The 17,055-nt window shown below is 44.2% G+C and overlaps 1 protein-coding gene across 1 annotated transcript; it reads right to left on the reverse strand.

The window, feature by feature from the left end:
- Positions 1-1,500: 1,500 nt before the first annotated feature.
- Positions 1,501-16,028, reverse strand: LOC148131755 (uncharacterized). Its single transcript, XM_087952892.1, is given in 7 exon segments — positions 1,501-5,200; positions 6,189-6,288; positions 9,114-9,337; positions 9,340-9,855; positions 10,405-10,492; positions 13,361-14,151; positions 15,873-16,028. Coding segments are annotated over 6 exon segments (2,988 nt in total). The 5' UTR covers positions 13,931-14,151; positions 15,873-16,028; the 3' UTR covers positions 1,501-3,710.
- Positions 16,029-17,055: the final 1,027 nt, after the last annotated feature.

The raw sequence follows: 17,055 nt of genomic DNA on the forward strand, positions 1-17,055 counted from the left end.
TCGTAAGACTCATTAAAAGGTTTCTGTTCCCTTTGGTTCGTGTTTGTCTTATTGGAAAAGGGTTTGGATCAGAACACAGGTCTCTAAAACAAAAGAAGCTGAGGTAAGATCATAAACAGAATTTCCCTTAGCGACTGCTAGTCCCAATTGTGGCCACTAAATGAGGACTACCTTCCCTCCCTTCCCTTCCTTCCTTCCTATGTATTTATTTTGGTTTTCACCAGAAACTACTCCTCATGGTTATAGAACCTGTTGGGGTTCCTCAAGACACACTTAGGGGTTTGTGATATCAAAATTATTTGTCAGGCTATGTTGAAAAACAATCCAATATTAAATATCATGTGAAGAGAGATAGTGGCAATGAATGCATCCATTATATTTTTTAATATGGTAAATACTGATAAATATGCTTCATAGAAAACAAAAGCTCTTCTAATATTCAGAAGTGGGAAGGGATCCTGAGAAATAAAGTTTTGAGGAACAACCTTCATCGAATCGTCCTCTGCATCTTCCTTAATGGAAACCTTCCCACCCTCCGGAGAATCTGTCTCCTTCCCCTCGACTTTTCTTTTTGTGGGAGGAATGAATTTCTCTAGGACTGATTTTCTCAGCTACTTTGGGAATTTTTTCCTGCAGGCAGTCTTAAATGATACTTTCTCACAAGCTACCCTCACGCTTCCATGCATATAAAGGCTGGTCCCCAGGGAGCAGGAACTCAAGACTCTTCTATAAATAAGCAGCCTTAATATTCCCTCTTATCAGAGACCTGCCTTCTTGTCAATTCGTTGGACGGCTGTTTGAAGCAGGAAGTCTCTTTCCTTAGGGAGATAGGCTGACTAATGCAAAAAATAAATAAATAAGTCTTGTAACCTCATCCTGTTCGTCTCAAGAAATCAGTTGAGCGGTAAGAAAACAACTTCTCTTGTTTTAAAACAGCTGCCAAATAACCCGACACTATGAGAATGAATTCTTTTACAGCAAGCTATGCCACCGCACTGAACTGAAGCCTCCTTCAACATCCAGGCCAGAGGTGGGTATTCAGCAGGTTCTGACCAGTTCTGGAGAACCAGTAGCGGAAATTTGGAGTAGTTTGGAGAACTGGCAAATGCTACCTCTGACTGGAGATTTTTACAGTATCGTTCCCCTGCCATGCCCACAGAACTGGTAATAAAAAAAATCTGAATCCCACCACTGATTCAGAGCATTTCAATCAGCACTCTACCCATACCATAGAGCAGCAAATGTTGTAACTTTTAAGACTTGTGGACTTCAACTCCCAGAATCCCTCAGACAGCCACTCATGCTGGCTGAGGAATTCTGGGAGTTGAAGTCCACAAGTCTTTAAAGTTGTAAAGTTTGGAGAGCCCTGCAATAGAGTACATTTTTTTTCCAGAACTGACTTGAATACCATAACATTTAGGTATTCTCTCTCCAGTGTGTGTGTGTGTGTGTGTGAGAGAGAGAGAGAGACAGACACAGACAGACACATATATTTTACAAAAAAAGTTTTATTTCTTAAACAAACTTACATAGCCACCCTTCTATTAGAAAGGACACTAGGTGGCACGCAAGAGCAAAAAACACAATATGATCAAAACAAAACAAATACTCAAAACTATGGCAGGGGTTCAGATAAAACTTACTTCCATCAATCAACTACATCTTGGCGGCACGATCAACATCCTGGTCCTAGCACCTGGGAGAGAAATCCAGATACTCACTGCTTTCCTGCAGGTCAAGGTTGAGCTGGAGGCTGTTCCATAAGGCAGTGCTTCCGTGTCCCCACCAGGAAGCAGTTTAACTAAAGGGTTGTTTAATGGCGTACGCTCACCCTGCCAGAATTAGGGGAGGAGCAGGGACAGGCAGTCCTGCAAATAAAACTTGGCACCTGTGCCAGGTAGGGCTTTAAAGGTGATGACCAGCACCCTGAAGGATCTTGGGAGGGAGGGCAGCTCATATAGTAGGTGTCAGGTGTCCAAGTGATGAAATCCATTTAAAAAGAAAAGAGCAAAGTCCATCTTCCAAAACGATTTCTTTTTATTTAGGAAAGCATCAACATGGCAGAGTCTGTTGTCCTTCTAGATCTGACCCAACCCGGAATTACACCACATAATATTGGAAGTTAGAAACCAGCTCCCAAAAGTCATATTCCCCAATAGAAGTAAATCAACGTTTCCTGATGTCATCAATCTCCACCTCCAGGTGTCAGCAGGGTCAGCTTTTGTTCCCACGGGAAGAAGAACCACCTAGCCTAAACAACTCTAATCTCCACTCCTCCCACCTTAGGAATGTGGCAAGCCTGAAACCCTTCCCCCCATAACCAGCAAAGAGAAAGAAAGAAAAGGAATATATAATAAGGCTAAATAAAATGACTACACGTCAATTTCGGGCTTGACAAGTAGGGCATTATGTGGGCCATGCACTCCTATTGGATCAGTTGCAGCTTCTGAATGCTCTTCAAGGGTTAGGGTTAGGCAGGCCCTCTGGAGTACAGTGCAACAGTCCAATCAAGAGATGTGTAAGGCATGGCCGACTGTGAGCAGGGCCCGATAGGGTTGGAAAAAGTGTGACAAATGCACAAGATGTATTTATGCAAAAGCCCTCCTAGCCATGTGCCACTTGCTTGTTGAGCAGAACTTGTGAGTCCAGAAGGTTGTTGAGTCCAGAAGAACCTCCAGATGCTATGCAAGCTCTGACGGCCAAAATGAAAGAATGGCCAACCGCCAGGTACAGTTGGGCTCCAAACTCACCGTCATTTGGTCTTGTCAGGAATCGTGGAACCAGAGCTGGAAAGAGTCATTAAAGAGCATCAAGTCCAACCTCGGCTCCATGCGAGAATCCCAATTAGTGTCCGTGACAGACGGACACCTCTAGTGAACCATCATCTCATTGTACAATTGATTCAACTGCTCGACCATTTTTTTTTATTACTAATGAATGTCTTAGGAGTTTTTGTCCCAGCATTCATTTCATGGTTTCCTGTTTTGCCCTGTGGAATGAAAGAGAACAAGTCCCTTTATTCTGTATGGTATCCACGAATGGATTGGAAGTGTACAATGATCCTTTCTCTGTATTCTTTTCAAAAGCTCCTAAGCAATAAGTTGAATTCAACTCCACATTTTCGATCTCTCTCTGCTTTCAGAAAGCATAATCTACATATTTCATAGCTTGGGCGAAAGATGGAGGGCAATAACATTTATATTGATTTTACAAGTAGTCCTTGACTTATAACCATTCCTTTAATGACAGTTCCAACTTACGATGGTTTTGGAAAAAGTGACTTACGACCATTCCTCAATCACACAATAATTCCGACACTTGACAACGGTCTCGCCTTTATGACGGTTGCAGTATCTCGTGATTGCAATTTGTGACTTTCCCACAAGTGAAGTCAATTGGGGAAGCCAGATTTACTTAACAATCATGATAAAAAACGGTTGTAAAATCAGATCTGGTCCCATGGCAACTCGTTTATTGACCGCATCACTTAGCAACTGAAATTCCAACCCCTATTGTGGTTGCAAGTCGAGGACTTCTCTGCCTTTATCCCAATCATACACTAAAACTCTTTCTTCTATTCTACCGCCGCTCTTTATTTTCAATGGATTGTATTTTTCAATTACTACATTCCGATCATGGGAGGTTTTTCCCACTAGGTTTTAGTTACATCTGTGGCTTTTTTCCTGAAATATGAATGTCCAGATAGTTCTTCAAGTCACTTCCCTGACTGGCGTATTTCCACCGCTGAGAAACTGGGGTGGCTTGTCTCCGGCATGAATTCTTTGATGTCTCTTCAAAGTTCCTGACTGATTGAACCATTTCCCACACTGAGAACATCGGTAGGGTCTCTCGCCAGTATGGATTCTTTGATGCCTCTTCAGAAGTCCTGCCTGTCGGAAACATTTCCCGCAGTCCGAACACTTGTGCGGTTTCTCGCCGATATAAATTGCAGCGTGGATTGGAGAACATTTGTAGTGTTTCTCCCCTGGATGAAGCCTCTGGTGTTTTTTCAACGTCCCCATCTGGTTGAAACCTTTCCCGCACTGAGAACATTTGTAGGGTTTCTCGCCGGTATGGATTCTTTGATGTCTCCTCAAAGTCCCCGATTTATTGAAGCATTTCCCGCACTCCGAACACTTGTATGGCCGCTCTCCGGTGTGCGTTCTTTGGTGTATCTTCAAAACATCTGCCTCGGTGAAGCATTTCCCACACTGGGAACATCGGTGAGGTTTCTCTCCGGTATGAATTCTCTGGTGTCTTTTCAAGTTGCGCATCTCATTGAATCCTTTCCCGCACTCAGGACATTTGTACGGGGTTTCCCCAGTGTGGATTCTTTGATGTATCTTCAGAAGGATCCCTCGGGTGAAGCTTTTCCCACACTGAGGGCATTTGTAGGGCCTCTCTCCGGTATGGATTTTTTGGTGGGTTTTCAGATTTCCTGCTTGATTGAAGCTTTTCCCACACTGGGAACATCTATAGGGTCTCTCTCCAGTATGGATTTTCTGGTGGGTCTTGAGATTTCCTGCTTGATTGAAAGACTTTCCACATTGGAAACATTTGTACGGTTTTTCTCCGGTGTGGATTTTCTGATGTTGATTCCACTGACTAAATTTACCAAATTGTTTCCCGCACTGAGAACATTCATACACTTTCCTCTCAGCCTCGTTAGGGGCCTGCATAATATTTAGTGAGTTTGCATGACTGAAGGTTTTCCTGTATTCGAGAGAACGGTCGTGTTCTTCTTCTAGATAACTACGCTGGTATCTATTCAAACGATTCCCATTTCTCTTCCCAGAAAACTTGCACTTTTTCTCAAGCCTTCTGTTTTCTTCCTTTCCGCAGAAGTCGGAAAGACACTGGAGGTCTTCCTCTGAGCTGGGCCATTCTTCAAAGTCCTCCGAGGAATCTATCATGTCAAGTTCCACTCTGTAGTGATACTTCCGACCATACTTGGAAAACAAGCGTGTTTTATCCTTGCTGGATAAAGTGGTCTTTCCAATTACAGCAGTAGAAAATCTTTTTGCTAGCAAAAGACGTTCCTTCTCGTTCTCCATAGGTGTCTCCTGGGTCTGCTGTTTTGACTCGAAGTTTAACGGCAGATCCACCGGGCATCTCGGGGAGTCTGTCCTGTAGGTTGCCTCCAGATTTTCATCTTCATCCAAAGAGTCGTCCATCTTAACTCCACTTTCCCATCCGTTACCTGCCGAGAAAGAGAAAAATTGTTAACTATGCCTTGATTACTTATTTTCACAAGGCCTTTGACTTCCTTTTGGTTGGAATTTTCTTCCAATGTGTTTCACTCTGCTGAACGTCTGGGTTGTGGCCCGCAGAGTCAGACAGTAGTGAGGAGGTTGGGGTGGAACTTGGGCCAGTCTTGGAGACTGAGGAAAGCTCAGATAAGGGATCTGCATCAGAGGCAGAGGGCAGGCTGGCAGTCATCAGCTGCCTTCGGGCTCAGATAGCAATGATGCTGGGGAGCAATTGGAACCGGTTCCCAGCCTGCGTACACGCAGATTTGCTAAAAGAAAGGAGCAATTAAGAACTCAGGGTCGATGTGGGAGCAAGGACACAGGTGGACGATGAATGGCCCCTCCCATCAGGATTAAAAGAGGAGCAAAAGGGGAGGGGGCTTTTGCAGGAAACAACTCGCTCATTCGGTCGTTTGTTCCAGCCTCGCGGAGATTTGTCTGTAAACCCAGCCTTCCCTGCCAACAGTGAGCGTGGAACTATTTACCGGGCAGCATTCCAGGATTGATAAAAGTCTGAGATAATTAGTCTACCTTCGCGAGACTGTTTGCCAAGCTGTTGGCTGACTGTGAATGAAATAATTCACATTATTGTAAATAAAGAGGTTTTGGCGGGGACTCAGAATTTGACTGAGTGCTTTTTGGTGAGGACTAGGACAGAATAGTCTGGTAGCTGGTAAGAACCATACCCCAAGTATAGTTGGGAGCGTGCAAGAAATAAAACAACTGCAAGCCAACCATGTGTATAAATAAAATAATATAAACAGTGTAAAATAACACCAAGTTCAAAGAGCACCAAGAACTACCACCACCCCAATATCAGTCAAGCTCCTGGTTTAACTGATGAGATCTTGGCCAGATCTATCCTGTATGTCAAATCTTACACATTCAATTTCTTTTGTCACGCGCTCATACATTTCCTCTTTCCCTGGGAATCCTTACCCAACATACTGATCTCCATTTCAACTCTTTCCCTCTTCATTGTTTCCAAGAGTTCTTCCTCTCCAGGATCAAAATCCACAGGATCTTCCTTCAGCAGCTCCTGAAACAGGGAGACAGATGGATCCATTCAGATGGATTTCGCCATAAATAAAAAAAAGAGAGAACTCAGCCGGTCCCTGAGGGGGCTACCCAGGGGGCTACTCAGAGTCAGACAGGATCCAAAACAGTGTAGGTCAGGGGTCCCCAACCACGTCCCGGACGGTACCGTCCGTGGGACAATTTCTACCGGGCCGCCGGTTTGCTGGGCGCCGCCATCTTGTTTTGATGAAAAAGTGCTTCCGGTGAGCTTTTCCGGTAGAAAGCAGCGTTTGGATGCTGAAAGAATCTTCGCGCCTTAGTTTCATCGAGGGGGCACGCGGCTTCAACAAAACTAAGGCGCGAGGATTCTTTCAGCACGCATGGCAAGGCGAGCCAAGCGACCATCCCGAAGCCGTCGCGCCCATCGACACAGGTACAAAGGAGGAGTTGAAGGCGGCGGGGAGAAGTGGGGGATGGCTGGCTGGCCGGTCGCTCGCTCGCCTTGCCATGCGTGCTGATGCGGTACCGGGCAGCGGATGATTTTGTGATGCTGGTACCGGGCCGTGGATGATTTTGTGATGCCGGTACCGGGCGCGGCACAAAAAGGTTGGGGGCCACTGGCATAGGTAATCCTCAAGCTGTGAACATAAATGAGTGTGGTATTCCAGTCATAAGACGTTGCGGTCATTAAGCAGATTGTACAATTGTGTCCAATTTTATTACTTTTTTTTTTTTTTTGCAGCAGTCACTTAGCAAACATGGCGATTGGCAAGTGAATCTATTTTTGTCCAAAATGTGTTTTTTTTTGGGGGGCAGGAAACCAAAAGGAAACACTGAAAATCAGTCAACCCCATCCCACCCTGACAAAATTACGATAATGTGACCACTGGATGCTGCAAAAGGCCATGAAGGTGAGCCAGGTGACAAGCACCAAAATGCAATCATGTGACCACGAGGGAGGGGGGCAGGGGGAGGTCAACTTCAATACTGCATCCTAAGTACTTTCTGGGGAGGTCTTCAAACAGCCATTAAGTGACTAGACTTTTAACTGTCTGGTTTGGTTCTGCAACCCAACAGGACAGACACAGACTCCAGAGAGTAATTAGGACTGCAGAAAAGACAATTGCTACCAATCTGCCTTCAATCGAGGACCTGTATATATATGCACGAGTCAAAAAGAGGGCTGTGAAAATATTTACAGACCCCTCACATCACGGACATAAATTTCCCTCAAAACGACCCCATAGAGCACTGCACACCAGAACAACTAGACACAAGGATAGTTTTTCCCCCAAACACCATCACTCTGCTAAACAAATAATTCCCTCAACTAACTATTTACAAAGTCTGCACTGCTATTACTATTAACCTTCTCATCACTCCTTATCGCCCATCCCCTCCCATTTGTGACTGTATGATTGTAACTTTGTCGCTTGTATCCTTACGATTTATATGGACTGTTTCCTAGTATGATTTGATTGCTTATTGTATCCTATGACTATCATTAAGTGTTGTGCCTTATGATTCTTGGTGAATCTTTTCTTTTATGTATATGAGAGTATTTGCACCAAAACAAATTCCTTGGGTGTCCAATCAAACTTGTCCAATAAAAGAATTCTCTTCTATTCTTAAGCAAGGAGTAGCTGTATGTAAAATGTTAAACCTCTCATAGTTCCCATATAAGAGTTTGACCTTCCCAAAGCTGGAAAACAGAGTAACAGAGTTGGAAGGGACCTTGGAGGTCTTCTAGTCCAACCCCCTGCTCAAACAGGAGGCCCTATACCATTTCAAGGTATAACAACCAGTCCAATCTCTTTTTAAAAAACCTCCAGTGTTGGAGCATTCACAACTTCTGGAGGCCAGTTGTTTCCACTGGTTTATTGTTCTAACTGTGAGGAAATTTATCCTTAATTCTAGGTTGCTTCTCTCCTTGATTAGTTTCCACCCATTGCTTCTTGTCCTGCCTTCAGGGGTTTTGAAGAATAGCTTGACTCCCTCTTCATTGTGGCAGCTCCTGACATATGAGACCACTGCTAATATAGCAATAGCACTTAGACTTACATACCGCTTTATAGTGGCCTCTCTAAGCAGTTTTACAGAGTCAGCATATTGCCCCCAACAATCTGGGTCCTCATTTTACCCGCCTCAAAAGGATGAAAGGCTGAGTCAACCTTAAGCCTGGTGGGATTTGATCTGCCAAACTGCAGGCAGCTGGCTGTCAGCAGAAGTAGTTTGCAGTACTGCACTGTAACCACTGCACCACCGAGGCTCTTGTCACATGTCACCCCTAGTCCTTCTTTTCATTAAACTAGACATACCCAATTCCAGCAACCGCCCCGTCCTGTGAAATTTCCTCCCTCTAAACTGTTGTTTTTTTTTTGCAGGAAACACAGTTGTGTAGAAAATAGACAACTGTAATGAAAAAAAAATTTTTTTAAATACATTTCATTTTAAAAGCTGGCTTTCATCCTTGTGTACAGTGGAACCTCGTGTTGCAAACATAATCTGTTCCATGACCACGGTTGCAACTCGGTTTGGTCATGACCAGAAGCACGACTGATTGCGCATGCACGGACAAAAATTGCATGGACTGCACATGCGCGGATGGGGAAATCGGCACGGAAAGGGAATCTGCCACGGCCGGGTTTGTTCGTCACCCGATTTTTGAATCGTGACCCCAATTCAAAAATCGGGTGGATTTTTTTGATTGGAACTCGATTTGGAAGTGTTCGTGACCCGAGGTTCCACTGTATTACGAGTGTAAAGCCTTTGCATCAGATTATATGCTGGCAATTCCAGAAGCCTAATCCAGATTCTGTACCGTCAGTTCTGGAATTCAGATCCTACCTGACAGGATCCAGATTTGGCCTCTTGCAGGCTCGACAGGAAGTCCTCCACCAGGGCCACCGCCTGGGAACACGTATCTGGCCTTCCTGCTCGGATCCAGATCCGGAGATCTGGTGGGAGGCTGACCAAGAACTGCTCCAGAATCAGCAGCTCCAAGATCTGCTCCTTGGTGTGTCTCTCAGGCTTCAGCCATTGGAGACACAGCTGGTGGAGTTGGCCGTAAAATCTCCGGGGTCTCCCAACTCCTGGCAGCAGAACTGCCGAAAATGCTGGCGTTGCATCTCCGTCCTCAGGGCTTCCTCTCGCAAGATGGCCGCCTTCACTTTGCCATAGTTTTCCCGCTCTTGGATTTCCAGGTTTTGAACGGCCTCTTCCGCTTCTCCGCTCAAGGCTGGGAAGAGCTGGGCGGCCCATTCTTCCCTAGGCCAGCGGCAAGCTTCGGCCACTTGCTCAAAGGAGAGCAGGAAGGCCTTGGGGTTTTCCCAGGGGGAATCCTCTGACCTCATCGGATTCTTCCATCTATTGGGAGGGGGTTGTGATGTCTGGAGGAACCGCTGCCACTGGATTTCCCAGCTCTCTGCCACCCCCCAAAATGGATCATTTTGGTTCTTCTGGGATGGTTGTTGCTCGGACTCAGACTGAATTGCACCGGGCCGTTTTCCTCCTTCTGTTTCCTCTTCTAAATCTGCACTTCCAAATTTTCCTTCTTTCGGCATTTGCTCCATCCGCTGTCCTCTAAAACCTAGAATTGGAATACATTGAGATTAGATTGCTTTTTGCAGGAGGTCAAGAGACATAGCCCAGTATGAAAATAATAATAATAATGAAAATTAAACAATTGAAAGCAGGAGATCGCTGCTTTTTTTTTTTTAAAGCAAGATAGTCACATGCAAGCATCTGGGTGTTTAGAGTGGATGAGTTTTCTTTTAGTCTCAAAACTTTTGGGAAAGGCAGTTTTTGTTTCAAGATTGTGACATTCCCAATTTATCTTTTGTGTTTGAAGTATTTCATAGCGTGATTTTCATGCTTTAAACCATTGTAATTTGTCCTTAACAAATAACTTATTTTACAAATAACCAAAGGCAACAAATACCTTCCTCCTCCTATTTTCCAGTGACTTTGCTTGTCGGAAGGACACAAATTAAATTAAAATCTAATTCAATTAAAAATGGCTAGCAAGGAAGATGAGGGTACACAAAAAGCTTGATTTTTATTTATATAAAAACAGAATTCGGAAACATTACATTACAGTATTTGCGTGCTGCTGCTTATATTTCAGGAAAACCCTTACCTGCCTTATTGATCTTGTTCTCACCATGTTCGCTGTTTGCCGTCTCCACAGACTCTTCTTCATGTAAATGCTTCCCTTTCAATGGCCCCTGAAACAGGGAACAGAGTTTCCCTCAGGAGAGCTGATTTTCACACACACACACACACACACACACACACACACACAGACTGTCAACTCATAAAACATTCCTATGCCTGTTTTAGTAGTTGCCATAAAAAAAATGGGGAGGGAGAGGAAGGAAATGTGGAAGAGCAGTGCAGCAGTTTGAAAGCGAAAGTACATTTCCAACTCTTACCTTCAAAAGATTGTTAACTAGAATGACTTTTAATATGTATTAAAATTGGTAAGAATTGAGATTTTGCTCTAAAGGATAATGTGGACTTGAAACTTAAATTTAACGATGGTGTAATAATAATATGATATGGAAAGTTAATATAATATGAATGTAAATTTAAATTCAAGAGGAAAAGATCGTATATATTGTGCACAAAAATTATATACCAACCAACACACTGTACAATTAAAAGATGGTTTTATTTTGTTGTTTTATGTTTGTACTTGTCTATGTTTGTTGTTAAAAATAAAAAAAACTTTATATATATATAAATCAATACCACCAATCAAGAGGCTGCAGCACAGCCAACCAGCCCAGCACACCATCCCCCACCACTTGTATATATATAGAGAGATGGCAGCTCCGGTCACACACTGCTTGCACTGGCACTAAGCCGAAAGCACCAGCCTGAAGATGGCGAGTGGGACCTCGCGAAACGTTGCCTAGATACTTTGAATCTTACGCGGGAGAAAACCGAATAACCAAAGATCCATCCATATATATATATATATATATATATATATATATATATATATATATATATATATATATATGAATATATATAAAGTTTTTTTTATTTTTAACATATATATAAATATATATATATATATATTATATATTATATATATATAAAAGATTGTAACTAAACTACCAGAGCTTTTGCCCGTGAATATATTTAATTGGAGAACGTGATTGATGACACCCAGCCCGTGAACTTGCTCAATTGGAGAATCTGGTTTACAAGACACCCAGGGGGAAGCGGGGAAACAGGGTCACAGGGAACTGTAAATTATGGATGCCAGAGTTGGCTTCACACAGGGCAGTGTCAGTATGTCGCCTCTAATAAATCCTTTGAAGTTTTTTAAAGTTTGGCTTGAGAATCATGATTTCATTAGGGCGATTGCTGGAATCCTGACACAGACACAACACCACACATGCACCAACACCACACACACACATCCCACATACAGTCACAGCAGGCCCTTGGTTTGTTTGAGGCTCATCAAGACCAACTTAACCAGTGGAATAGCTTGCTTCCAGATGTTCTGGGTGCTCCATCACTGGAGGTTTTTAAAGAGAGACTTGTCTAAAATGATATAGGCCTGTGATGGCGAATCTGTGGCACGCACAGTCATTTATGCCAGCACGCGAGCTGCAGGCAAACTTACCTCACTGCGCTTGTGCCCGCCTCACAGCTGATTTTTGGCTGGTTTGAGGCCTTTTTCGGCCTCCCAAAGGCTTGAGGAAGGCTTCTGCAAGCTTTGTAGGCCGAAAGCTAGCCCCATTTCATCATTTCCTCTTTTTCCAAAAATACGGGAAGTGACGGAACAGGGCTAGTTTTCGGCCTACAAAGCTTGCAGAAGCCTGCAGACGCCTTCCTCAAGCCTTTGGGAGGCCGAAAAAGGCCTCAAACCGGCCAAAAAACAGCTGTGAGGCACAGTGCAGGTAAGGGGGCAGCAGGGGGTGGGGGGATTGTGCGCACATGCGTAGGGGGCGTGGGGGGTGTGCACATTGCCTTCTGAGTGCTGGCATGCGAGCGCGAGCGTGCAAGTGCGCGCACAATTTTTGGCACAGGAGCCCAAAAAGGTTAGCCACCACTGATATAGGACCTCTAGCTTGAGCTAGAGAAATCCCTTCCAGCTCCAAGATCCCTTCCAGCTCTATTCTGATTGATTAAGGATGTTATGATGGCCTCGTTGCAGTTGGTCCTCGAAGGTCACACATACAACTGGTTGTAGTGACCCTGGGTCACACAATCACCATTGCAACCTTAATTGTAAATTTTTGTTGTTTTTTTTTCCCTTGGAAGATTTCACTCTGTTTTTCAATTGAATTTTACAGCTTATGTGGTGGCACAGTGGTTAGAATGCACTACTGCAGACTTCTTCTGCTGACTGCCAGTTGCCTACAATTTGGCAGTTCAAATCTCACCACGCTCAAGGTTGACTCAGCCTTCCATCCTTCCGAGGTGGGTAAAATGAGGACCCAGATTGTTGGGGGCAATAGGCTGACTCTGTAAACTGCTTATGTACAAATGCACTGTGAAACGGTATATAAGTCTAAGTGCTATTGCTATTAAAATAGGAAAAAATTCTGAAGTGATTTATCTTAATCTGATTGGTTGACATTTCAAAACCCTGGCATTTTAATAGGTGTACCTAGACTTCTTTTATATCCACTGTAAATAGGAATTTAAAGGAGAGTTACATCGTAAACCGTTATTTACAAAGTTTGCACTACTATTATTATTAACCTTCTCATCACTCTTTATCGCCCATCCCCTCCCACTTGTGATTGTATGACTGTAACTTTGTCGCTTGTATCCTTACGATCTATATTGACTGTTTCCTAGTATGACTTATTGTACCCTATGATTGCTTATTGTACCCTATGACTATTATTAAGTGTTGTACCTTATGATTCTTGATGAATGTATCTTTTCTTTTATGTACATGGAGAGCATTTGCACCAAAGACAAATTCCTTGTGTGTCCAATCACACTTGTCCAATAAAGAATTCTATTCTATTCTATTCTATTCTATTCTATTCTATTCTATTCTATTCTATTCTATTATTCTATTCTATTCTATTCTATTCTATTCTATTCTATTCTATTCATACCTGACACGGCTTGGATTTGACTTCCGGCTGGCTCCTAAGGAAGTTCTCCATCAGGGCCACAGCCTGGGAACTCGTCTGCGGCCTCTTGGACTGAACCCAGTCCTGAAGCTTTGGAGGTAGGCTGGCCAGGAATTGCTCTAAGATCAAGAGCTCCAGGATCTGATCCTTGGTGTGACTCTCGGGCTTCAGCCACTGGTGGCAAAGCTCCTCGAGGTGGCTTTGAACCTTCCGTGGGTCTTCCACTTCCTGGCAGTAGAACTGTCTGAAACGTTGACGCTGGGCCTCGCTTTTCACCGCATCTCCCCTCAAGATGGCCACCTTCACGGTCTCGTAATCCTCTTGATGAATGATATCCAGGCTCTGAAAGGCCTCTTCCGCATCTCCATAAAGGGCTGGCAAAAGTTGGGCCACCCACTCTGCTCTGGGCCACCGGCAGGCCGTGGCCACCTGCTCGAAGGAGGCCAGGAAGGCCTTGGGGTCTTGCCAGGGAGAAGCCTCCAAGTGCCTGCCTGCGTGGGTGGGTTGTGTTTCGAGAAATGGCTCCCATTGTGTATCCCAGCGCTCCTCCATTCCAATGAATGGATCTCTTTTGACCTTTTCAGGTGGTTCCTGAATTGCTTGCTTTGACAGACTGAATGGAAAAGCCAGAGTCTTTGTTTCTTCTGATCTTTTCTTCTAATTCTTTTTAATGTTTTCTCGCCCGTTTGCTTTCTGGGAAACCGGGAGTTATATATTTATCAGATCAATCACTTTTTAGCATAAACGGGCAAGGCTGTCCAATAGCTTGGAGACTGTAAAGAAGGATAAAAGAGAACAGATATATATATTTCAGATATATATCAGAAAAAAATTAAGGAGGAAATAATGCGTCTAATAATACATGTATTGACGGCAGCTAGAATAATATATGCACAATAGTGGAAAAATGAAATCATACCTCCAGAAACAGAAATAATAAGAACAATTATGGCACGTGCAGAATCAGATAACTTTAGAAATAAAAGACAAAGCAGAATCTAAATATTATAAAACATGGAATACATTTTATCAGTGGTTATATAGCAGAAGACAAGGTCGAAATATTAGTAGTTATGATTAGATTAATGAGTAATTAATATATCAAATAAGGAGATTACAAATGATGAAGTAAAATGTATATGTGTATAACAAGGCTAAGTTGGATGTATTGTGTTGTATTCTCATAATTAAAATTAAAAAATACATTAAAAAAAAGAGAACAGATATTTGCTAAGATTCACATTTTGAGTTCTAAATAAACATGCATCATTTGAGCTAGAAAAACAACAACCACAAGCTACCTTACCATACACCCAAGCAGAATAACAACCTAAGGGCACTTTATAGACTAGATAGATAGATAAATAGATAAGATATAGATAGATAGATAGATAGATAGAGATAGATAAGAGATAGAGATATAGATGATACAGATATAAACGATAGATGATATAGATATAGATAGATGATAGTATGTGTGTATGTGTGTGTATACACACACACACACAGACATATATGTTTTCTTAAGTTTTCGTGGGTACTTACATGTATGGTATTCAGCTTTGTTCGGGTATTTTCCCAGAACAACTGTAAAAGTCTGACTCACAGACAAACACAATACAGAAGCCTGATGATGGCAGATGGGATTCTGCCGAATTGCTACAACTTTAAAAGCACAACTATAATGATGTGGGAAAATACCCGAACAAAGCTGAATACCTTATATGTGTGTATATACACACACACACACACACATACACTACTTTTGTGTAGTGTATATATATATATACACACACTACTTTTATACACACACACACACAACTTTTGTGCATCCAAAGGGCCATGTTGTTAAACGGGGCATCGTATTCCAGCAAACTTGAAATCCCCAACCAGAAAAATAACACAAAGCTAAAAGAAAAAGTCCTCTTTAGCGGTCTCCCCACCCCTTTATTTGGGGAAAGAGGAGGGAGCCGCAGGGCCAACCCGGGCCCCTTCTGCTTACCCCACCCCCACAAAAAAAGGTCAAAGGCTGATCTTCCAGCCGGGGGTCTCCCGCTCTCTTGTGCGCACATACACACCCACACAAATACTAGCGCGCGAATGCACACCCACCCACCCATTCGGGGTGCAAGAGTTCAGCGGCGGCCCTGCATCGGCATCCCCCACCCCACCCCCGCGCTCCCGGGGACGGAGGAGGATAGAGATCGCTCCTTTCTTCTCCGCGGTACGGAGCCCGGCCCGCCGAAAACCCCCCCTGCGCTGGGAAGCAAAGGATGCGGCGCAACACAATGCAATGCAACGGCAGGCGATGCAAGACAATGCAATGCGATGCGATGCAGGCTCCGGGATCGGGGCTGCAAAGCGGGCAGCGGCGCGCCTTTTTCCCGGGACGGAGGGGAGGCCTCCCTTTTGCAACGCTCCGCCCGCTATCCTGGAAAGAAGCCCCCGGCCGCCCAGCTCTTCCACCTTGCGGAGCTCGCAAGGAACCCCGTACCGCAAACGGCAGAGGCCGCCGATCCCCCGTCTGGGTTCCGTCCGATGGGGCCGGGGAAGCCCGGGCCGCCTTGGGGGGAGGGGGGGGGGAGACTCCCGGCTGACCGGTGGGGGCTGCGCGGCTGCAGCTGCTGCTGCTCCCGCCTGTCCCCGCCCCTTTGCTTCACTGCGGCCGGCGGCGCTCCCGCGGGCGCCCCCTCCCGGACTGCGCCGCAACTGCAAGCTTCGCTTTCACCCGAAGGGCCTGAAGGAATCCGAATTGGAAATAGAGCGGGAAGGGACTTTGGAGGTCTTCTAGTCCAACCCCTTTGCTCTAGCAGGAGACCCTATGCCATTTCAGACAAGCGGCTGTCCAGTATCTTCTTAAAAAAGACTCCAGTGATGAAGCACCCCCAACCTCTGAAGGCAAGCGGTTAGTAAGGATGAGATTTGTTTTTGAAAGATACAGAATTGAAATTATATATGGTTAAATGATAATAATGGAAGATGATGTAGATTGGTTCATAGAATGGTTTATGAATCTAATCAAATAAATATAAAACAATGCTACTATGCACAAAAGATATATGTACCCAACCGACACACTGTAAAACAGAAAGATGGCTTTATTTGTTGTTTTTGTTGTAAAAATAAAATGAAAGGCAAGCTGTTCCATAGGTAAAGTTCCATGGGTTAAGAAACAGATCAGACAACCAGCCTTTGCTTATCAATGGAGACCAAGTGGAGCAAGGGGTCAGTTTTAAGTTTCTGGAAGTTACCATAAAAAGAGGACCTGACCTGGGATGCTCACATTGCAGCCCTGGTCAAACGGGCCCAGCAGAGGTTATACTACCTGAGGCTTTTCAGGGAACAACTGGATGAAAAACTGCTGGGGACCTTCTTACTGCTGCATCATAGAGCAGGGGTCGCCAACCTTTTGGACCTCAGGGACCACCAAACTCATAATTTTAAATCCCAGGGACCACTAACCGGTTCTTGTGGGCGTGGCAGGGGAAGGATACTGTAACATCTCCAGTCAGGAGAGGTGATATTTGCTGGTTCTCCGAACTACTCAAAATTTCATCTACCGATTCTCCAGAACTGGTCAGAGCCTGCTGAATACCACCTCTGGAATGGCCCCTTTATGATTTGTGGACTTCAACTCCCAGAATTCATGAGCCAGCATGGCTGGTTCAGGAATTCTG

This window comes from Notechis scutatus, chromosome 2 (assembly GCF_049901735.1).
Source record: "Notechis scutatus isolate UNSWTSFEM ecotype Mainland chromosome 2, rNotScu1.2, whole genome shotgun sequence".
Taxonomy (NCBI): Eukaryota; Metazoa; Chordata; class Lepidosauria; order Squamata; family Elapidae; genus Notechis; species Notechis scutatus.